Consider the following 25,085-nt stretch of genomic DNA (forward strand, 5'->3'; position numbering starts at 1 on the left):
AGTAGTTATACTTATGATTTTCTATAGCCTCTTTACGTACAAACATTTTGTTTCCTTTCCACTATCTTTTATTTGTGATTATATTTTCACTTCTATGTACTTTTCTTTTAGGTCCTTTTGTACAGCGTCATTCCAATATTTAATTATAATACGCTGGGATCTACCACTTGCTTTATGCATTTCTTCCTTACGACCATCCTACGTTGCTTTTTCCAAAATTTCTCAATCCATACCTGGAGCCAAATGATAATTTTTCTATAGAGACACAAGCATTATAAAATCTCTAAGGAGAGATAGAAGAAAAAGAATATTAGAAAAGGTTACAAGAAATAATAAGAAGGAGAAGAACTTGCTAGATAAAATACAGTAAAAAGCTTTAAAAGTACTGAGATTATTGGGATTGTATTAGAGAGATTAGAATTGGAATGGGTTGGACATATAATAATGTCCAAGCCTGAATTGATACGAAAGACTAAATTACATCATTCTAGTAAGACAAAGCAAAAGAAATCACAGGAAAAAAATACAATCGAGATAAATCGGAACGAAATTTTGAAACAAAAAATAATGGACAGAGAAAACAAAAAAGGATAAAATTCAAAACAAAGTATCACAAAGAACAAAAAAAGTGAACACAACCTTAATACATCGTATTAAATTTTAAATAATTTTATTTTATAATTGTATTTTTGCATTAATAAGGTTAAAATCGTGCAAGGAAAGAAAAAATCTTGTTGATGAACTTTTTGTATTATTTCTGTGTACAATTGGTAAATCAGTTGATAAAAATAGACTGCACTACAAATCTATTTTTAAAAAAGGAATCGAGCCGATGGGATATAAATATATTATTTGAACTCCAACATGGCCGATTCTAGTACCAATAAAAGCGATTGCAGTTTTTTTCAAAAATACTGTGAACATGCAATAGGACAGCTATCGGAAAATTTGTTAGAGCAATTTAGACAAACTAAAGATGAAAATTCTAGAATTAAGTTGCTTTACGAAGCAGCAACAAACATACCTATAACGTTAAATGAACTGAATGGCAAAAACTATGAGCTTTCCCAATCCGAAAAGTCTAAAGGAAATATATATTTTTCAAAAAAGGATTATTATAATGCCTTAAAATGTTACAATGATGGCATTATAAAGTGTCCTCAAAACTCAGGTACCTCTATTTAGTATTACAGTATTTAATGTTTTTATGTCGTATGTTGTGCAAGTATTCATAAATATTTTATATAAAAAATTTGTTAAAATAAATTTAGCACCCATATACCTAATAAGCTTTGATAGGCATCTTTTGGTTAGGGTGTTTATTTCAGTCCTAATTACCTCTATATTTTTTATACGGCGCGCACTATATGTTTTTTTTACTTCAAAAGGTAAATGGCTTTAAACATGTTTTAAAATAGATAGGTTCGTTAAACCTTAGTCCGTTTACCTAGCGTTTAACGGTGATGGAAGATGTTATCAAATCTTATCTCGCTTTAGTTTAATTTTACAATGATTGTCTTATACCGTCTGTGTTATTATTTATAATTTTAATATTAATAAAACAATTATAGAGAAAGCGAGGGCAAAGAGGAAAGGTTTCATTTAATTATAGTAGGGGAGAGGTGGGTACAGTGACACAGAAAAATTTGAATTTCTGTCATCGCTAGACCATTAATAGGATTTTACTTGCAAATATCAATTTGGACGTGTTATTGTGTTGCAAATACATCATGAATGACTACATTGCTATAAATTAAGAAAACAAATAGATTTAAAAAAAAGTCTGAAACTTTGCATTGTGTCAGTGTTCCCTGGTATGAAGGGTAGACTGACACAAAGACATTTTTCAACTGTAATATGTAAGTATTATTATTTAGGACTAATTAAACAATAAAAACGTATCTTTATTATTGATCTATAGAAAAATATTATAAATGCTTGTTGTTTTCTATGAAATCAAGTCCGTTTTAACATTAGGAAAAAAGTGTCGACCCCTGCTAATTTTTGGATGGTCCAAAATTTTTATAATCTGGTTGTTGAATATAACACCAATGTCTGTGACACATGGAAACACAAAGCATGTGACATTTTTTGAATTTTTACGTAAAAAACTGACTTCCATCGTACCAATGGTGTTTATCACCACAACTTTCCCAATATAATATTTTTCGATTTCTTTATTGGAATGGGCTTCATATTTGAGTCTCACTAATAAGAAATCATTGATCTTAATGTCGCAAATTTTGGCTGGATCTAATGTCAAATCACATAGGTCTTCATCATCACTATCTGAAAATATTTCACTTCCCTCTGACGTGTCAGAATTATGGAGACTATAAGTTTTACCATCTTCGTCTTCCGACTCAATAACACCATCATTGTTTTTAATGTCTTCTGAGATTATGCTTCTTTTAACTGTTTTCGCTTTTTTGGCTCTATTACTTTCAATTTCGTTTTTCTCTGGAGTGTCAGTAGCAATCATAGTCTTGCCTTTTTTTCTTCTAGTTTTAACCGAAATTGTCAGACTTTTTTTTGGATATTCACGAATAGCTGATGGACTTACAAATGTCAATTTTCTTCCACTTGTGGATGAAGGTGACAATTTCTGTAATGGAGTTACGTCCTGGTTCTTGATAGAGTTATCTGTGGTACCTCCTGTCGAGGTAGATGGTTTTGGATCAATATTTGGTGAATTAACTAATGGTCGTTCTGTAACTTGGCTTGCGAAATAATCATCATCATTAAATACGTGACGGTCAAAGGGAAATATTCCAGTTTTTTTAAAAGCTGCCGATATATTTACAGGTGTCATAGATCTGGGGTAAGCGAGTCCCACAAATGATGCTACATGGTAGATTGTCACAGGTGTGCCCGGATTAGCTTTTTCCCACGAACTTAAAGCATCGTTGTAAAATATATGAAACGGTTTTAGCAGACCCACATCTAATGGTTGCAACCGATGGGTGCAATGAGGAGGCACAGTCAAAACAGTGACCCCATTATCTTTGCACAGAATGATAGCTTCAAGAGATATATGGCTCTCATGGTTGTCCATGATTAATAGTGAAGGGTTAACTTTTGAACTACAAGTATGTTTAATGAAATGTTTTAAAACTTCAATAAAACATTCTGTGTTCATCCATCCTGCTTTCGTAGCCAAGCCTAACGTCCCACATGGCGCTCCTGCCAACATATGGCTTTTAAAATGGACTCTCGGAAATACCATTGCACTTCCATTTGCACTTACAATGCAGCATGTGGTAACAAGTGTACCTCTTTCACTGCTTTGAATTTTAGACACTTGTCTAGTGCCTTTTTTGGCTAGCACCTTTGTCGAATTGTTTTGAACTGTCAAAGTTCCGGTTTCGTCTAAATTGTAAATTCTGAATCCATTTGAAAAATTTGGATGTCGCTGCAAAACTATTTCCAACTTATTAAAAAATAAGTTTACATTTTCTTTATTGAATCCTGCTGCTCTTGCTAGACTACATCCCTCTGGAGTTCTTAAGGATATTGTACGATGTCTATGGCGAAATCCTTTATACCAGTCGACTGAAGCTTTTTTTTCCTCCTCCCAATTTTTTGGAATTTTTAATTTATTTGCTTTCGCTAAGTCATATGAAAGTTTGCGACAATCGGTAATTGTTAAACTGTAAAACATTTTTGAACACGTTATGATATAATCAACGAGAGCTTCCTCTAGTTCCAAAGAAAATATTTGGTTTATTTTATAGTTAGGAGCCATTCGGCATTCGGGATCATCTCTGTATTTCTTTACGTATCTGCTTACGGTTTTAAAGCTTAAGTTTTTCTCTCTAGCAGCTTGACGAATTGATATACCACTGATAACTAGATTTACTGCTTCCCTCATAGAATCTTCATTGAATCTACCCACTGTCTTATCCGTTTTCTTCTGACGTACCATCTGTAATGTAAATTCATAATTAACAAAAGCTTCTTAGACCCTAATATGATTTTCCAGCACTCATTTGCTGTCAAGATTTTATGAAATTCACAAGAAGGGTACAGTGACACATCGTGTCACTGTTCCCTATCAATATTCGTGTCACTGTACCCACAATGCTGTTTTATACAAAAATTTGTAAATTTTTTGTTAATCTACAAAGATTTTAAAGAAATTTTATTGCTATTACTTACATTTTATACGACTTTTTTACGACCCAGAACACTATCCAATAATTCAGGTTTGTTTCCTCGTAGTAAACAACTAAAAACACCCTTGACAAAATACTTCTGCACTAACAAAACACAAACATGCGATTTTCTCCAAACACAACAGATTCTGTCAACTTTTTATAAGACAAGTAGTATTCTTATTATACCAACTGTAAAATTCCACAATATCACCAACTTGCTAACATATTTTCTACTAGGATTTTAAATGTGTCACTGTTCCCTGTGTGTCACTGTTCCCGCCTCTCCCCTATTCATTATTATAATACAGTTTGGGATGTAAAAAATCCTCGTTATCAAATTCACAATGTATGTTTAATGATAAGACAAAAGAATAGTTCTATTTGCTTCTTTCAAAAAGGAGAAAAATTCGATTTTCTAAAACATACGCATTTTCCACTTTGCCTTTCATAAAGAGGGCAAAGTGGAAATCCATGTCGGTCAATGTGGAAAGTAATAAATAGATAGGTGCAGTGAACGTATTTTGTGATTGTGATGGAATTTAATGCAAGTACCTAATGATTGAATGAATGGGAAATGTTTGTTGTTGAAATTTATTTTTTCAAATTCGAGCATATTTATACATATTTATCTGCTTAACAAAAATCGTATATAAATACTCCTCCATCAAAGGAGGTGGAGACAAATATTGCACTGAATCCACACTTCCTTGCCCTTGAAGTTGCTGTATGGTACGGTGGATATGAGACACAAAACATCGTCCTCAGGTTGGAGACCTTCCGAAGATTTCGGTATGATGAATTTTTGTTTGCAGTATTTATTCTCTTTTTTTGGTGTTTTTCGTTAATTTGCTCTTTGGTATTTTCTCATTAGTCATTTTCTTATTTCCTTTGTTTTCTAGTTCCGTTTTGAAATGTGAGCTTGTGAGTACTTCTCATTTTTGGCATCTGGTCCGGCGGTTAACTTCAGTAGATCTTTTAGCTTTAGGAAAAGGTAAGATTTCCTTGGGAAACTCTGTTAAAAAGTCCCCGCTGCAAGATGCCTGTAGCAATTTTTTTTCTATGATTGGAGATACTACTAGCACATCTCTACTGCAGTAGGGATGCAGTGAACTTTCTTATATGCCTTCTAAGGATATAACTGAGTTTTCAGTAGAACACAACTGTACTTCAGTTTGGTTACTTGTCTCATTATTCTGAGGGGTTTTCGAGGTAGTTTCTTCTTCCGTTTCAAACTGAAATGGACTTCAGATGAAGAAAAGTCCAGATCAGAGAATACTTGTTAGTTTAATGGCAAATGCCTAATTTTTGAAACCCAGAGGTGATATTTTGAGTGGTGAAACTCTCTTCAAAGGCTTTCATCAAACCGGGTATGTCATATTGGATTATTCTCCGACCTGGAAAATTCTTCTGAAAATTGTCCACTACAATTTCAAACGCCCCCTTAAACGATCTGAACACCGTTACATAGACTGATTGTAGTTAATGCGGGGTGTGTGGTGGAACAGATAACATAATGACGCTGTGGCTATACGGACCCTGAGTATTTTTGCCCTGTCATCACATGTTTTAGTACTCAAGCTTACATCTTTTGACAGTCAATATTACTTCAGCTTCATTTCCTATTCATCTAGTAACTTCTACGTTTGACATTCTTTGAGTCCATGATATTGGTAGGATTCATCTGTAACACCAAAATTCAAAGGCGGTCAATTTATTCAGATGCACTAGTTTTAATGTCCATGCTTTCAAGCCACAAAGAAGAGTAGAGAACACGTAACACCAAAGCATCCTTAGGCGTAGTCCTAACCTTATATTCTGACAACAAAGAAACTTTTTAAGTTTAACGAATGATTTACGTGCTATTTCAATACGTGTATTTTCAATAAATACCATAATTTATTTCATTGACTACCAATGTCTACAATTGTAGACATTATTGTTTTCATATACTAGGGGGTCAAATTTTGAAAAAACATTTCCAGGGTTTTAAGTACCTATCATATTTTACTAATATACTCAAAAAATAATTTTTGTCTGTAGAAACAAAAACTTGCGAGTCAAAGGGTTTCTTATATTAATATTTTCCATTCCTTCGAGTCTGTGGTCAGTGTTTTTATCAATTTAATATATTTTCCTCTTACTAAATGAGGAACAAATAAGGAAAGCAAACGAGAAGATAAATGATGCAAAAGAATGAAGAAAAGATGAATTATCATCGTTACTAAATAATATAAAAGTATCTATTACTATATAGCAAATAGCATGAATAATAATAGGCTTATTAATCTTTGCAGGTGAATCTCAAGAGTTGTTATCGCTCCTTATATCTAATAGAAGTGCTACATATTTTGAATTGAAAGAATATAGACAAGTATTAAACGATATAGACTACTTGCTAGAAATTGGAAGCTATCCATTAAATTTAACATACAAAATATGGATTAGAAAAGCAAAATGTTATAGTGCTCTGCAGAATGAAAAATTAGCTGCTGAATCATACGAGGAAGCTCTAAAAAGTCTCCAATTTAGCAATCTTGATAAGGAAGCTATTGAGACACACGAAAAGAAGATCGCTACAGCTAAAGAAACAAAAATTGAATTTTTCCAAAAGCAGGAATTAGTTGTTGAAGAAGATCCTGACATATTTCAAGGGGGTAAAGAGTATATTGCAGCATCCACAAATGTAAAGTTTGAACAAGACCCTTATCTAGGAAGATATGCTGTTGCCAGTGATAATATAAAGACGGGAAGTATTGTTGTTGAAGAAAATGCACATTGCGCGGTTGTTGATGCAAAACATGCTCTCACAAACTGCCAAAACTGTGTTTCGGCTGTATTTCAACTGGTAGCTTGTCCTACTTGTGCTAATGTAGTCTTCTGTAGTACCACTTGTGAAAGATTAGCAAATAAATCTTTCCATAAAATAGAATGTCCCATTTTAGGATCTTTGTATCTGTCTGGAGCTTCAATAAATTGCTGTTTAGCTTTAAGAATTCTTAGCCAAAGATATTTCTCTTACTTTAATGATAAGAAAAACAAGCTAAAAGATTATTTAATCGACAACAATGAAAAAAATGTTATTAAAAAGAAGATTTACCGATATGACGATTACGATAACGTATTTTTCTTGTGTAGAAATGATCGTCTACGAAAAAATGAAGAAATACTTCGTTTCTCCTATATGGCAATATATCTTTTAAGGCTTTTAAAGTTTGGAAAATATTTTCCCTTTGAAACCAGCGATAGCGTTTTAAAAGAAGAAGAAGTTTATTTCGGTAGCCTTATTCTTAGACACTTACAGCTCCTGCAGTTTAATGCTCATGAACTTTCTGAGCTCAAAAATGTTGAAAATCCAATTTCGACCTCAAGAATTGCAGATATTAGGGCGTACGAAAATACCACCATTGGAGCTGCTCTGTATCCAACTTTAGCTCTGTTTAACCATTCTTGTGATCCTAGTATAATCAGGTAATTATATGTTTGAATTAGTATTAATTTTTTTATTATTCTTCGGGAGCTATGTTAACTAGCTAATGTAAATAAAAACATACCATGTAAGTTGTTTTCTATATTTATTATTATTATTCATTATTTTCTTTCGCTATTTACTTATGATATTGTAGATTTAAAAAAATAAGTCATTTGGCCTCGTAGACTTTTAAAAAGTTAGGGGACTTTGGGTCCGCCTTCTTGCTTCCGTTTAGATAAAGAAGAATCGAAGAAGCTAGACTATCGTTTAGCTTCTTCGTTGGAGGTTGCAGATAAGCATGGTAACTCAATCAAATTTTATACATAGTTTTAAAGCTTTTTACACTACTGGAAGGCCTTCGACCGTATACAGTACGTTAAACTAATTTAAATACTTTAAGTACTAAATACGAAGAATAACGAGATGATAGACATATTATCCCATATCCCTACTATCGGCAACACATATTGGAGTCACGACATTTAAACTATATGTATGTTTTTTTAACAGGTGACGCTCATCCTCACCCTAGCTCCTGTACAGGGTGTCCCAAATTGGTATGTTTTGCAGGGTATACCGAAAACTAGAGGAGATAAAAAAGTAGTTAAGATGTCATGACTTCATGCTTTGTTAAAGTAACGATTGTCTAATCAAATCATCAATAGCTCTTAACATTAGCGAGATACAGGGTGTTTAGAAAAATGTCGAAAACGACAAGGTTTATATCTTCTTTATTAGGAAAAATTTTAACAAACTTTATTCAAACTTTTGATAAATATATTATAGAAGGGTCCAGTGGCGCACAAGAATTTAGGGGGTCTCACTATAGAAATATGGTAAATAAATAAATAAATAAATAAATAGTTTATTTACGGTTATACCAATTACAATCATTAAATAATTCATATCATATTAACAGTTTTAGAACTCAATAATAATTACATACAATTTACACAATGCAAATAAATAGAATAAATACCTAAATGACAGTTTACAGTGACAGCATACATTGTATTTTAAAAAGATTTTTTCAGCTTTTTTCGAAAACTATTCAGAGAGCTAGAAAGAAAAGTCTACATCTAAGCCATTTCCAGATTGACACATTCGTCCTATAGGTCTATTTAGACAATAGTTTGTTTGTTGGAATTCTAAGTGAAAAATGATACCAACTTGTGTTTTTTTATATGGGACACCTTATATATTTTGACAGTTTTCGTTTACATTTTTTATTCTCTTTTACCTGAAATAACATTTTATATACCTACTTGCAGTCGTTAAGGGTATTCTGTAAATAAAATGTTTACAGTTGACCTCATGTTAAAGGCACTTTATAACTCGGTAGCATATTATAACATTTTATTATGAGCATACTACCCCCTGACAGTTTTATTTAGCAAAAATAAAATCGGTACATACCTAATTTGAAAATAAAGTCAATACTTAACTGCTTATGGTTGGTTCAAAGTAAATTAGGTATCAATTTTAAATTATTAAAGAGAAGGTTTTTTACTGGCGGTTGTTAATTTTTCTCTATAGTAAAATGCAAAACTGAAATTTACCGAAAAAAGAAGTCATAACATCTTAACTATTTTTTTTTTCTCTAGTTTTTGGTGTACCCTGCAAAACATACCAATTTGGAACACCCTGTACTTTCGCTCTAGGGTAGTGTGTGACTTCAGGTACTTCACGCAAAGGTACTTTACGCAAAGTGTGTCAACTTAAAATTACCTATTACACCTCTATCTCCTACGGCATACTCGGGACTACCCGTATAGAGTGTAAATTCGAGTAGGTATGTCGCTTTTGCCTCTGTCCTATTTGTTCAATTTCTTTTGTTCTTTTAGTTTTACCTATTTTGTAGCATCCTCTCTATTTTTTTGTAGTATTCTATTCTATCCTGTGGCTTCCTTTTTTATGTTTTCTGGTATGATCCTTCTTTTTTTACCAGTTCTTCTCTTTCCTGACTGAATTGACTGCATGCAAAACGCAATGTTCTCCGTCATCCTCCACCATACTCATCGATCGTTCTGTGTATTTTTAATTTTATAAGTATAGGTCCTAAAAGACCTGTCAAAACTTGTATGAAATAAAAGTTGGTATGTCAAAATTCGCAGTTTATCCAGGGCTCTATGTTGGGAATGAGCGTCCTCGTCCAATTTGCTACAGTTCTTTCTTCGGACCACTCTCCCTGCCACTGTCTCGTACTATTTTTTCTGTTCTCCTCTCTGATCTTCTTTACACCCCCTTCTTTTATTGTACATATTCACTCTCTCCTATATTTTTCGAGATTTTAATTATAATCTTAAAAAGGGATAATTCCCGGGAGTTAGCTGTATACCATATAGTTAAACAAGTTGTGTTTCCGGTTGGCAATCCAATTTCATCGGCATTATCATCATCAACAGCTATTTCATCCATCGTCGGATGAAAGCCTTATCTACATCTTTAACTTTTGTTCGTCTTCTTATTTATTCATTGCACTTGCGATCGCTGAGCTTAATATTGAGCATTCTCTGTTCCTTAGCTCTCTGAGTCACTTGCAGTTTGTGGCCATACTATTGTTAAAAGCCCATGTTTCAGTTCCATAGGTCAGTATCGGCAACACGTGCTGATCGAAAGTTTTTGCCTTTTAAGTATTGGTAAGTTTGATTTAAATACTGTTTGTAATTAGCCGATTGCTGCCCATACTAAGGAACGTCTTCTATTTAAATTAGTCTTTAAGTTAGCTTTGTTAATTTGATTTTTTGTCCTAAGTATATATACGACTCAATTTTTTTTTTATTATTGCCAAGAGTTATTTCCTCAGATAAATCTAGAGATTCGTTCGGTTAGATATTTAGTTTTTGCTAAATTTATTTTTAGTCCTATTTCTTTTTGATTTTGTATTTAGGTCTAATAGCATTTCTTCTCTGTATCATCTCAGATGTTGCATTATCATATATATACATATATATATATATATATATATATATATATATATATATATATATATATATATATATATATATATATATAAACTAAGGTACACTCGAAGAGTGGTGGGTTTTTCGGTCAAAGTGGAGAAATAAAAGACAAAGAAGGTGGCTACTTCATCTACTTATTGAAGACGTTTCGCTTTCTGCTCAGAAAGCATCATCACTTCATCTAAAAAGAACAATATGAAACCAAACATCCATAGAGAAGTTACAACAAAAGTGTGTTACCTTACAAAGACATGTAGCAGTCAATGATGTTAAAAATATGAAAAAACTTACGAAACTGGACATTCAGAGTTAACGTTGTATAAAATAATTAATGAAACTAGGTATAGTTTGCAATTTAACAAAATTAGCACAGCAAAAGAACATGTGATAAAAATACATGTATAAAAAAGTTATTATAAAAACTTAAGTAAAAAACATTAAGGTTTATTTTAAAGTGTAAAGAACTAAAAAGATCATACGAATGCACTTCCAACAAATTTATTTAATAAATTAGATTTTAATTTTAACTTTAGGTAACATTATAAGTTATTTAAGATTAATAGTAATAAGATAAAATGAAGTTACCAGTCTTTAGCTTACTGAGTCTCGCCGATAAATGAATTTACAGGTTTAACACCCACGCAAACATGTGAAGAGAAGTGGCCTTGAGGTCAAAGTGACATAAACAGCAAGGCAACCTACCAACCTCTATATATAAGGCGGTATATTCAAAAAATGTGATAAATTTGGTTGACAGCTTGTCGTTAAAAAACCAAACAATGAAAGGAAAAGGTGGTTAAAATCACCACTCACCCCAACAGTGATTGATCTGTCAACAAAGAACAAAGCATGCGAAGTCAATCCAAAATATCATATATTATAATATTATGACGTCACTAGTTAGCCAGCTAACAGGTGAAGATTAATACAACTTCCACAGTCCAAAGGTTCAAACATATATATATATATATTAATGTGATATCAAGAATTTTAATTTTAAAACTTTACAAAAAATATATATTAAACATTAAAATTTTTAATACAATCTAAAATCCAGCTTATTTTTCTACATAAACAAATCAAATAATATTCAGTGTCCTTCCTAATGCAATTTTGATATATCCATTGTACGAAGAAAAATTTGTATGAATTATCCAATTCTCTCCACAGCTCCGTGTCCCCTCTCAGAACAAATTTGATCTCCTTCGACTATCGACAACTTATTCACACGTTACTAATATGATATAATGTTATTTACCAAAAATTCTCAAATTGAATATATTATGAATGTTTCTCCCGTTGAAATGCTTCCTCTGCCTTCAGTTGTTCAATTCCTCGTTCTATGCAAAATGAACTATCAATTCTCATAATAATATAACTAGAGAGAACTACAGCATGCCTGAAATTCTGAAGTTTGGTCCACATACCGCCAACATTCTGAAAATATAAGCTCAAGCTCAATGATCGTTTTTTGAATTATTGGATTTACTGACAATGATTTTGGCTAGTATTTGTCTTACGAGTGTTTGCTGTTAGTTGAAAAAGCTGAGTCGGTATTTGAAACTCAAGCATGACTTAAAGCAACTTACCTGTATTTACTTAACCATATACAGCTTTGAAATCAACAAATATGTATTGGGTGTCGACGTCTAACTCTGGGGTTTTTTCAAACATTTACCACACTGTAAGGGTTCGATCTTTTGTTGATTTGTTAGGTAGGAAGCCGCTCTAGTATACCCCACTATATGTTCCACGTGGAGGAGCATTCTTCTGTAAAGCACATGACAGTATTTTTATATCATATTGAGTAAATTGATGTCTCTATAGTTATCTACCATAATGTAATAAAAAGATACCATTCCTCCCAAAATTTATGATAACCATGCTGATATTCTAAGACTGCACCATTTAATATTCCCACACTTTTCTTTATTCTCATTTTACCAATTTTTTATACCATTTCTTATTTATAGGTATAACGTAAAAAGTAAAATAGTTGTTAGAACAATAAAACCAATTAAAGCTGGGGATATAATCTACGAAAACTACGGCCCTCTGTACATGTCTATGCAAGTTAAGGAAAGACAAGAAGCTTTAGAAAGGCTTTACCGCTTTAAATGCTTGTGTACGCCATGCACACAATTGTGGCCCACATTTGCAGAGATGAAAGAATCCGAATTAAGAATACCTTGTAAAACTGAAGGGTGCCCTTTTGTATTTACTCTGAAAGGAGACGCTGAACCTTTTTTTACTTGCAACTATTGTCATAGTACACACTGTGTATTGCCCAATTTAAAGGGTTTAATGGTAAGTATTATATATATATATATATATATATATATATATATATATATATATATATATATATATATATACCTATGTACATATATAAATATATAATATAAAGATACTTTATATTTTTAGATGTTAGAAGAATTTTTACCAGAAGCGGAAAATTTTTATAGTACAGGAAATTTAAAGTCTGCATTGAACAAATTTATTCAAGCATTAGAAGTTTTATATAAATTTACGTCGCCACCGCATCCAGAGATCATAAAGATCCAACAGAGAATGAGAAATTGTATAATACACATGGGTAACAAGGCTTGTGGCTATAAAATGATATTGTAGATAATTTTGTCTATACTTAAATAATAAAACAACACCAATTAAACTATCTTCTTATCTTCTTTAAATGTTTAACAACGTCATTTGATTTCAAATTTTAGGAAGAGACTACGATCTCTAGACCCGGAAAACTATGTGTCATAACAAAAAACCGGCGTGAATGCATGCACCTTTGTTTTGTTATAGGATATATATATATATATATATATATATATATATATATATATATATATATATATATATATATATAGATATATAGATATATAATATGTATATATATATATATATATATATACATATTATATATCTATATATATAAAATATATTTAAATTAATATAATTAAATTAATTTAAAATGACTACAATACCTGGACTGGTCGAAGTTGTAGATAAGAGTTGTTCCGGCATCTGAAAATGGTAATTTATAGGTTTGGTATGAAGTGCTGAATCGCTGTTCCCATGAATATTGGCCAACGGTTCGTACAAAGTTCTTCTACTGCGTGCTCAGCGGTTTCTATGGGAATGGGATGATATAATCTGTGATGAACTTATTACTGCCTTTTTGTCTTCCAAAGGATAGGCTTGCGTGAATTTTGTCAATTCGTTATGAATAGTTAAAGCATAGTTCCTAGTAGGGTATTCGAATATATCCATATTTATTCTTTTGAATGGTGTTTTTGGAGTTTCTGTTATGACTAGTGGTCCACTTAAGTTTTTCCTGCAAATCTTAACTTTTTGGCAAATTTCACATGATTTTACAAATTTCTCTACATCTTTTGTTAAATTCTTCCAATTGTATTTCTGCTTTATTCTTCTGACAGTTTCGTTTATTCCTCGATGTAAATTGTTTTTACCACAATGGTAATGATCTAAAATTTGAAGAATTTCGTCTTCGTTGGCTGTTTTAATTATATTTTGACAGATTCTTAATTTGAATTCTATGTCAGCAAAAATATAAGAAACTATCTCTAGGATAGGTAGTTCGAGATTATTTTCGACACAATATATTTTTGATTCATCGAATTGATCTTTGTTTGCAAAAAGTACAAGAAACAGATGTGATATTACTCGTTCGGGATCAAACGGTAATGGTATAATAAAATATTTTCGATCTTTTACAGTTTTTCTGTGTACAATATTAATTCTTCGGTTACTATATTGCATGTTTTCTTCGAATTTGTCATTCATTATTTTCTCGTGGAGATCTTTAAGTTTTTTTTGCCAAAAAAATGTAACAATATTTTTGTTGGATTTGTCTAATAAGTCCGTATTCAATGTTTCAATTTTAGAATAATCGATTATTGACTTAGTTCTATACAGTTCGATAAACTTGTCAAGTTCTTCGGACATTTTTTCTATATTTTCTTCATCGTCGTCTTCGTTTTATTGAGTTTCCGTGTCATCTTCATTTGATAAATGTAATGAGATTTTTGATTGAAAGTTTTTACAATCTTTGAAATGGTTACTCTTTATTCTTGAGAGGGCATCTGCATTTCTGTTTATTTTTTCTGCACGATGTTCTATTTTATAATTATTGTATTCTTCGAGTTTTAGGCACCAATGCGCTAATCGGCTTCCGGGATCTTTTATCGAGAAAAAACATGTAAGTGGTCGATGATCGCTAATAAGGGTGAATTTTTGGCCAAAAAGATATGGTCTAAAATGTTTGACTGCCCATACGATACCTAATAGTTCTCTCTCTACAGTCGAATATTTTGTTTCGGCGCCGCATAATGTTCTGGACGCATAAGCTATGGGTAAATCTTTTCCAATAGGGCCTTGCGATAGAAGGCACTAGCGTCAGTTGTTAGTAAAAATGGTTCCACAAAATTGGGATATATAAGTATTGGATCTGATGTTAAAATATTTTTGAGTTCGTTAAAGGCTTCTTTGCATTCAGAATTAAAAATAAAAAGGACGTCTTTCTGAAGTAGTTTCGTAAGTGGTTTAGAAATTTTGGCAAAATTTGGAATAAATCTTCTGTAGTAACCGGCTAGGCCTAAGAATGATTTTATTTCTTTGGTGTTCTTTGGTTCCAGAAAGTTTTGGATGTAAGATATTTTACTGGATTTGTTTTTACACCATTTTCTGTTACAAGGTGGCCCAAATATGCCACTTATTTTCTTAAAAATTCGACAAGTGTCTGGCTGTATTTTTAAATTTGCTTTTCGTAACCTTTAAAAACTTCTGTTAGTCGTGACATGTGATCATGAATAGTGGGTGAGTAGAAAATTATGTCATCCATATAAACTAAGCATCTTTCGTTTTGTATTTCAAAGAGAATGTTGTCCATTACTCTTTGGAAAGTAGATGGAGCATTCATTAGTCCGAATGGCATGCGGACAAATTCGTAATGTCCATTTTCGACGGAAAAGGCCGTTTTCTGGATGTCTTGTGACTCGATTTCAATCTGGTGAAATCCAGACGCTAAATCTAGTGTTGTGAAGTATTGGCATATTCCTAGTTGGTCCAATAGTTCTGATATTTGTGGTAGAGGATAACGGTCTTGTACTGTGAGTTCGTTAAGTTTTCGATAACCAATAACAACTAGCCACTTTTGTTTTCCTGGCGCATCTAATTTCTTCGGCACGACCCAGACTGGACTCAACCAGGGCGAGACGCTTTTCTGGATTATTCGTTCTTCTAACATTTTATTAATTTGCGACTTTACCTCTTCTTTATGTATTTGAGTATATATATATATATAGGATTTAGCGAAGATAGGTTTAGCGTTGTTTGTTTCGATTTTGTGCTTGATTTCGTTTGTGAAGGTCAGTTTGTCACTTTCGACATAAAATATATCTGCATATTGAGTACATATATCTAAAATTAGTTCTTGTTCTTCGCAATTTAGATGATCAATTCTTAGTTGTTCTTTAATTATTCGTGTTCTATCTACTACGGGTTCTTCAAAATCATTTCCGTTGTAGGATATGATTGTCTCAGAATTTTTGAAAGGTGCGATTGAAATGTCTGAAAATTCGATTGTCTTCGGCATAGCATTTAGGACGGAAGTTAAGAATTCTCCATTTTCGTCTACATGGACTAATGCATGAGGTAATCTAACTTTTTCTATTTCTTGAGCTGATAATATGGCATCTGTATTTGATAGGTTGCATTTTAGTCTGCATATTTGTTCGGTCCGGCTGTCAATGGTAATTCTGTTTTTTCCTTTTATTTGTTTTCTCTCCGGTCTTTCAAGATTTTTGTCTTGATCTCGGTTTTTTACGATAGTGTATTTTTCATTCATAGGGCTTTGGTATTTTAAATTTGATTCCTGTTTAGAATCTGATTTAATTTTTATTTTAGGTTCCTTTTGTCTTGTTTCTGTAGGGTGTGTCGGTGATTTGTCTTTAGGAGGTGTGTTTGTCTCGTGTCCTACTTTGTGAAGCGTGAGAGTTTTAAAATTTGTATGCAACTGTCGGGATTTGAGATCTATTACGCATTCATAATGATCTAGAAAGTCTAGGCCTATTATGCCATCGAAATAAATGTCTAAATTAAAAATAAAGACTTTGTGAGGATTATCGTTCGTGAAGGGAATCAGGACAGATTATGTTATTAACAATTTTTGATCGGTTATACCTTGAATAATAACGTTTTTAGGAAATCTAATTGCGTGCTGTGTTTTCTTTGAAAACAGTGATTTCAGCACCTGTGTCGATTAAAAGTTTAAAAGTGTTGGTAGCATCGTTAATGTAATATAAATTTTTGGAACTCATTGTATGAAATGGGGTTACAGGAATGTCTATTCGGGAAAATTGAGATCCGGATGAAAGTTGTCCAAGTTGAGTGCTTCGATTTGTTCTTGGATATTCGTAAAATCCGTTGAGTGGTTCGTATGATTGGGAGGATGATTTTGATTGTGAAGTGAAAGAAAATCCTGATAATTTTCTGTGTTGAGTGTGACATTGGTTTCGTAAAAATTATCAGTTTGTGGATTATTTTCTGTATAATAATCTGTTTCATAGTTTTCATAGTTAGTCGTCATTTCATCAGGGTATTCGTTTAAAATATGTGTCCTTTGGAAGTTTGGGTTTCTTTGAATAACATATGGACGATTTTGAGATGAAAAGGAAGGTCTCTGTTGGTTGAAATTTGGATTGTTGGAGGAATATTGATTCCTATTAGAGTTCTGATTGTTTTGATAGTTGTTAGGTCCATTATTATATTGGTTTCGGTATTTAGATAACCAATGCGGCCACAATTTGTACATTTTGTAAATTGAGATGAGGGTCTTCTCATTGGTTGAGAGGTTTTAGGAATAGTTGATCTAGAATTCGATTTTTCTTCTTCAAAATATGACAATTGAAGTTCGCGTCGAATACGATTGCTTGCTTCAATGAGATCTTTTGGATTACTAGCCATAATAATTTGTCCTAGACGAGGTTCTAAACCGGTTAAAAGTGTATTTAGGGCCATGGTATTGATTAAGTCACTTTGAGCGGTTTTTTGATCTGGGGATAAATTTTATATTTGGATCGAGGCGTGCATTTTTGAATTCAGAACTTGTAAGCGGTTAAAGAAAGTTAGAGGAGATTCGTTAGATAGTTGTCTTAGTCTTTGTGAGTATTGTATTAAGGTCAGGTCTCTACTGTCTCCGAAATGTAGATTTAGTAATTGTTTTATTTCTGTATAATAAAGTGGATTTCTAGAATTAATAAGCTGTGCAGCTTTACCTTTGAGTTTATTTTTTACGTGAATCGTTAACAGAACGCGCTGATCGCCTGTGGCCATCTTAAAAGCACAGTCGCACGAATTTAAAAATGTAGAAAGATAAATCGGATCGCCTTCAAATTCTGGGATAAGGGAAAATATTTCCGAAAGCTTATATGGTTCGATTTTTTGTTGAGTTTGGGAACGTGTCTCAGGCATTTTTTGAGATATTTTTAAACGAAAATGAAAAATAAAAGTATGGAGAAATATAAAATGTATCAGGAAAAATGTGGTGGTATATAAAGGGCAAAATGTATCAATAAAAATTAAATGTTATATAGAGACAAAAATGTATCAAGAGAAAATATACCAAAAATATGTCAATAAAATAGTATGAAGAAAATATGTTAATATCGATAATTTCAAATATTAGATAATCAACTTGTATTTTTTTTATATATCTTGATTAATTGACTTGCGGTATAGTCAATTTCGAGATGATTCAAAATCCACTTACATAAAGAAGAACATCGGGACGCCTTGCTCTCTCTGCTCAGCTACCAGGGGCGTCACTAGGTGTTCCTTCCGTAGATTACAGGAGTGAGGTTGTTCAGAGATGCTTTCTTCTTTAAGGGTCGTCTTGTTCTCTCTGCTCTGCTACCAGGGGCTTCACTAGGTGTTCCTTCCGTAGATCACAGAAGTGAGGACTTCCGTAGATTCTTTGTTCCGTTAAGAGATGAGAATCCGCCGCTGACAGTGAGTATACACGTGTTCTAGCAACGTTAACCGGATCCTACTTACTTTGCGCCAATTGTTAGATCACTAATCACGTATTTGACTTTTTAAAAAAAGAACTTTATTTGTTACATATTAAATATTAAACAATAGTACAAAATTAAATTAATTTAAAATGACTACAATAACTGGAATGGTCGAAGTTGCAGCTAAGAGTGGTTCCGGCATCTGAAAATGGTAATTTATAGGTTTGGTATGAAGTGCTGAATCGCTGTTCCCATGAATATTGGCCAACGGTTCGTACAAAGTTCTTCTACTGCGTGCTCAGCGGTTTCTATGGAAATGAGATGATGAAATCTGAAGTCGGCGAACTTAAGCTAGTTCGAGGTTAATATTTTCTCATATAACATATATATATATATATATATATATATATATATATATATATATATATATATATATATATATATATATTATCGGAGAAATGTCTGTATACCACATATTTATTGCAGACCCGACGCCGAGCCTGCAAATAAAGTAAATACAATACGACTCCTTTGGGGCGGAACACCGTACGTGCATATTATATGGTATCCTGGTTTTATAAGTCTGCCGGAATTAATGTAATCTAGTGAAGGTCGATAGAGTATTGAACTCTTTTCTAGCAATAATCCTAAAAAGGCTCCTAGGTACATACATCAGAGACTAAGTGCTGAAGGAAAAACCATTGGTGAACGATCTTATAAAAGCTGACCAGGGAAGGCTTTTACTGCCTGGGCTATGCAGATAACCTAGCAGTAGTAGTCAGAGGACGTTTTGCCAAAACGGTCTCAGACCAAACGTAGATCGCTCTGAGGGAGGTTGATAACTGGTGTCAGGATGAAAGCCTAAGGGTTAACCCTAGGAAAACAGCAGCTGTTACCTTTACTAGAAAAAGGACACTACAAGTATTATATTCACGGGTGTTCAGGGTAGTGAAGATTCCATTTGTAAGTCAGGTCAAGGACCTAGGTGCAACATTTGACTAGAAACTGAAGAGGAATCCACACATCAAAAATGTTACATAGAAGTCTCCAATGATTCTTGGCAGTTATAGACGACTGTGTAAAAATAATAAATAAGTCCAAAAATGAAACTTCCGTTGTATATAAGGGTTAATAAGGCTTATGAGATTACGGTTCAACGGTATGGTAGTCTGAGACACAATAGTCTGGGGCGATTCGGCTGCTGAGTGACACACAAAGGCTTGCTTGCTTGAGTGTCACGGGAGTCATGAGAAACGCCCCTACGGATGAGATAGAGGTGTTGTTAAACCTACCACCTTTGCCATATTTATACAGGGAGAGGCCAGTTTAACATTACACAGGACAATACAGGGTGAAGCTCCTATAAGTATAACGCAAGGAGCCGATCAAACAAGACTATATCAAGAGATAAAGGCGGACCCCGTTCTGAGCACACCTGTAGATCTAATGGTGCAAATATGTGGCTTTGATAAATATTTTAACATTGTAGTGCCAAAGATAGCGGCGGATTCAAGGGGCAGTGGGCCCCCCTCTCAAACCCAGTGATTTAATTCGTTTAAATTATATATTTAATACATTATACATTTTTTAAAATTACAATATATGAATTACAGTCAAAATCGTTTACAACGACACCGGCTATAACGTACAATCGGATATAACAAACAAAATAGTAGATCCCATAAAATGACTTACAAAAAAACGCATTTATATTGCTTATAATGAACAAATCGGTTAGAGCAAACGTATTTCTTGGAACACTAGCAGTTAAAATATTGATTACAGCGTACAATTTCAAGTACATATCTGTACCTCAGATGATACAACATCCATTTTTTTTTCAATTATGACATTTTTACACACTGTATTATAAATAAATAATAAATATAGTAGTATAGTAGTATATATAAAATGACAGTAGATACAATGCTCAATATAATATTGTTTCCACATCTTAATAAATAAGTTTAAAAGTGCTATCCTGTAAAGTTATGAAAATGGACATTGTAGTGTTGTATTTCTCACAGGTATTACCGATATTTAGTACCATGAAATGATAAGTAAGGATTTATTAATTTATGGTTATAGTACATCCGGGCAGGCATCTACACTTGATTACTTGTCCTTTAGACATTTAGACCTCCCAAGACGGGTCCATTGTATTACAAAATTTTGTTTATATTACACCATTTGGCCCAAGCCAAGAGTTTCTGAATTTGGATTCAGTTGTGTCTAGACTTCATAGATAACATGTCACGGAAACAATTTACTATTGAGGAACAGTTTGGAATAATTTGCAGAGTCGATTCCGCTGATTCCGCGAGTTCGATTGCCCGGGAATTTACAACGTCACGCTCAAAAATTGCTGGAATGATGAAACGGCGAGAGAAAATTATTATGCAATAAGTGTGAAAAAGAAAAACGCGTTCGGTCATCAAATAACAGTGACATTGAAAGTGCTTTGCTCGATTGGTTCAAACAACAACGCGCAAACAATGTACCCGTGAGTGAGCCGATGCTTCAGGTAAAGGCTGACGTTTTCGCTGTGATTTTGAAGAAGGATTTTAAGTGTAATGCTTCCTGGATTCAACGTTTCCGAGCTCGCCAAAACATTGTCAATGGAAATATTTTAGGTGAGTCAGCAGTTGTTGACAGATCAATTACACATGACTGGGTTGAAAATGTGTGGCTTACACTCAGGTCCGGCTATAGCAATGATGAAATTTTTAATGCTGACGAGACGGGGTTATTTTTTAGACTGACACCTGATAACACGTTTAAGTTTTTAAAGGGCAGAAATGTTCCGGAGGTAAACTCTCAAAAGAGCGAGTTACAGTTCTTGTTGCAGCCAACATGCCCGGTTCCATAAAAACGTGAAAAATCTCCCTGTTGATTACGATTTCAATAAAAAAGCCTGGATGACGTCGGCTATTTTTGAAAAGACTTTAATAAAATGGGACAGTGAACTTTTACAACAAAAGAAACACATAATTTTAATTGTCGACAACTGTCCGTCCTACTACCCCCCCCCCCCCAGTTGGCAAGTTAAAACAAATTAAACTCGTTTTTCTGCCTCCAAATTGTACTTCCGTACTGCAGCCCATGGACCAAGGAGTTATGAGAAGTCTTAAAGAATGCTTTCGAAAAGAATTGGTGTACAAAATCATCGAAAAGAGAGAAAATACGACGATACGAAAGTCAGTATTCTTGACGCTATACTAATGATATCAAAGGCATGGGAATCTATGCGGAAAGAAACGATCATCAACTGTTTTCGTTTTTCCTGCCTAACTAACGACTTACAACCATCAGGAATCGCATACAACGATATTGCACAAACGCATTTGCAGAATGCCGTTTCCCTTCTTAGTTCTGACTGCTCTGCAGATGACTATGTACGAGTGGATGACGAAATAAGTACGAGCGAAGAACTGTCAGATATTGACACCGTACTGAGTCACCAAACTAGTGACAAAGTACTGATGAGGCTGATGAAGAATTGGAAGATTTCGGCAAAATCCCCACTGTTGCTGAAGCGTATGCTGCTTGTTCCACCATAAGAGCATTTGTTTAGACTGCTGAAACTTCCCAGAGTGTGAAAGAATCATTATCGATTGTTTCCACATCAATAGAAAAAATGTTTTTTTCAGAAGTTCAAGGAAGGCGACAAACAAAAATTACAGACTTTTTTTATTAAATATTCAGGTAAAATGTCGTATTTACATATTTTGTAATACATAAATTATGTATGTATTTTTCTTTGTCTTTTTAAAAATTAACAGTATATGTATGCCTACATTTTTATAATACAAAGATTTTGAGAAGCCGTTACATTATGAGTATACTTTATTGACTACTTATACTTATTTCAATACATATTATACGTATATGTATGTACATATTTAGATTTACGTAAGTACAATAAACACATATGTTAAATTTTATGTATAATATGTTATTATATCATATTATAAGTATAGATAAAGTAACACATTTTTGCGTCATAAACCTAGGTACAACGAACTAACTGTTCCTACCAGTGGAATATCGTTTATAGCAACCTGTTCATTATAACCGATAGAACCGCTTACAGGGAACACTGGCTACAACGTACAAAAACCACCAGTCCCCTGGAGTTCGTTATAAACGATTTTGACTGTATATAAATATGTTTTACTAGTTGGAACTCGGTGGATCGGTTTAGTAGAAAATTAAAAAATTCAGTACAAATATTTTACTAATTTTTTTGTTTTTAAATATAACTTTCATTTGGAGGGACGACCACCGCCGCTGGCCAAAGGATTGGAAAACCGTTCCATCAATAATGTCAAACGCAAATTGGTGTGCAGATGGCTCCAAAACTTATCAAGTTACAGGACTGGCATATACAACACAAGACTAAAGACAGCAATCCAGGTAGTCTATGAAACATATGCCACCATACTTAAAGCTGAAGTTGCCGCTATAGTAGGTATTAGTAGGTTTATAAGTGGAGAACGACTCAACCGTGATCTACTAATATTCAAGAAGCTCTTAAGGCCTTCAGTTCTATGCAGACTTATGTGGGACTGTTTAGATATTGAGTTTTTGAGGCTTGTTTTAGCTTCAAGAATGGTTAAATTTTTTTCTGCCACGTGTCTTTTAATTTCGTTCAGTTCTTTGAATTTTGGAGATAGATTTGTGCTCAAAATTTTTACAGTGAATGATAAAACTGTCTTGAGGATCTCGACAGTTATGTTCATCGTTTTTTCTGGCCACAGTTGTTACATCGAGTTTTCGTATTGTTACAATTACTTAATATATGTCCATGTTCTAAACATTTAAAACATTGGATAACTCTGCGCACATATGGTTTTACAACACATGCAACGCTATTTATGTATACATATCTGGGTACTATATTTCCTTTAAAAGTAAGTAGGACCATTTGTTTGGGGACATAAACTTTTTCGTCATTTGTAATAATTTTCTTTTTGAGTCGATAAACTTCTGTTACTGCAATATTTGAGATTATGTTATTAAATAATTATTCGTCACTAAAAGTAGTGTCTACAATTCTAATTATGCCTTTCCTTTGAAGTAAATTATTTGGAATATACGCTATGCTCTTTCTTAAGATTTTTGTTTTTTACTAAATTGTTTGCATCAGTGCTTTTTACTTGAACTCTTACCCCATCAGCCATCAATACTCAGAATATTTAAACCAGCTAATGTGTTATGTAGAATATGATCTACCTTCATCGGGTAGAGTTTGCCAATATGTTCTTTATTTCTTTTTTAATAAATACATATACCTTTTCCACATATAGATGACCTTTCTGTAAATAGAACAGCTTGATTAGTTTTTTTTGTTGATTAGTTTTATTGCCTTCTGTGTCTATGCCTTGAGTCCCCCCTTTGTCGGGAGAGTGTTTTCACTCATACTTTTACACAACCAATACATACACACTGAAAAAATCAAGTCACCGAATATTGTTTACATTAATAATCGTAACAAATAAATAGAATATAATTATTACTTGTTACACATAAAAACCATGTAAATATAATAATTTTAAAACCATATTGTTGACTGGCTTTGTATTTTTTTTAAACTCTGTATATGTAAGCGTAATAAATTTTATTATTATTAATGGATGATGATTTCTGATCATATGGCACCCTTATACAAGCCGGAATTATTTTTACAAGTGGAAATTTGTCCACGAGAGCGATTTGGCAGAGAAAACTCTCGACCCAAACTGCAGGGTTATACCTGGTATATGGACGGGCCTAAAACTGCAGAAGGGTCGAGTGCAGGAATATTTGGTAGTGGTGGAAATTGAAACATTTCTATTCCACTATGAGAATATACCTGTTTTTCAGTGTTCAGAGAAATTAACATGAGGACTTTCTAACTGAAGCGGATCAATAAACGCACAGACAGCCAAGGGTCTCTCATAAGCCCTAAAGTGGACTCTACACTAGTGTGGGAATGCCGACACAAACTTAAAAGATATGAAAAATATGAGTTAATGCTATTATTTATACAACGGAAAGATGAAGGATAAAGAGGACTGGGGTCCTGGTTGAAACATTTAAAGCAGTGGAGTGGAAAAACAACAATAGAACTCTTCACAACTGCTGCAGACAGAGTAAAATGGGTCATTATGTTCGCCAATGTCCTTAAAGACTGAAGCATACGAAGACAAAGAAAGAGTCCATTAATGACATTCAGTCAAGCTCACTAGCTAACAATCGAAGGCTTGTCAGGGTGATAGTAGGGCTGTGAATAGTCGGTTCTGTCTAGCAGAAGAGAAAACCGCTCTGCACCTCTTGTGTCTCACCGCTCGCAGCCTCACAAGGCTGTGGTATCTAGATTTCTCAGAGGAAAAACCAGAAGCATCAGTCTATTTAAAAAGATTCCACTCGAAGGATCTTTCACCTTCCAAGTTTAGTGCTGTAAAAGTAA

At 33.3% G+C, this 25,085-nt stretch overlaps 1 protein-coding gene across 3 annotated transcripts; it reads left to right on the top strand.

Annotated features, from left to right (window-relative positions):
• Window positions 1–833: 833 nt before the first annotated feature.
• Smyd4-3 (SET and MYND domain containing, class 4, member 3) lies at window positions 834–13,266 on the top strand. 3 transcript variants are annotated; one of them, XM_072546269.1, is made up of 4 exons: window positions 834–1,171; window positions 6,452–7,625; window positions 12,563–12,896; window positions 13,014–13,266. In XM_072546269.1, exons 1-4 carry the CDS (start codon window positions 865–867, stop codon window positions 13,218–13,220), a joined length of 2,022 nt encoding a protein of 673 aa, XP_072402370.1. In that variant the 5' UTR covers window positions 834–864; the 3' UTR covers window positions 13,221–13,266. The 3 variants fall into 3 exon arrangements, with proteins under 3 accessions (XP_072402370.1, XP_072402373.1, XP_072402372.1); XM_072546272.1 differs by lacking the exon at window positions 834–1,171 and adding an exon at window positions 1,565–1,859; XM_072546271.1 differs by lacking the exon at window positions 834–1,171 and adding an exon at window positions 4,549–4,946.
• The last annotated feature ends 11,819 nt before the right edge of the window (window positions 13,267–25,085 follow it).

This window comes from Diabrotica undecimpunctata, chromosome 10 (assembly GCF_040954645.1).
Source record: "Diabrotica undecimpunctata isolate CICGRU chromosome 10, icDiaUnde3, whole genome shotgun sequence".
Lineage (NCBI taxonomy): Eukaryota > Metazoa > Arthropoda > Insecta > Coleoptera > Chrysomelidae > Diabrotica > Diabrotica undecimpunctata.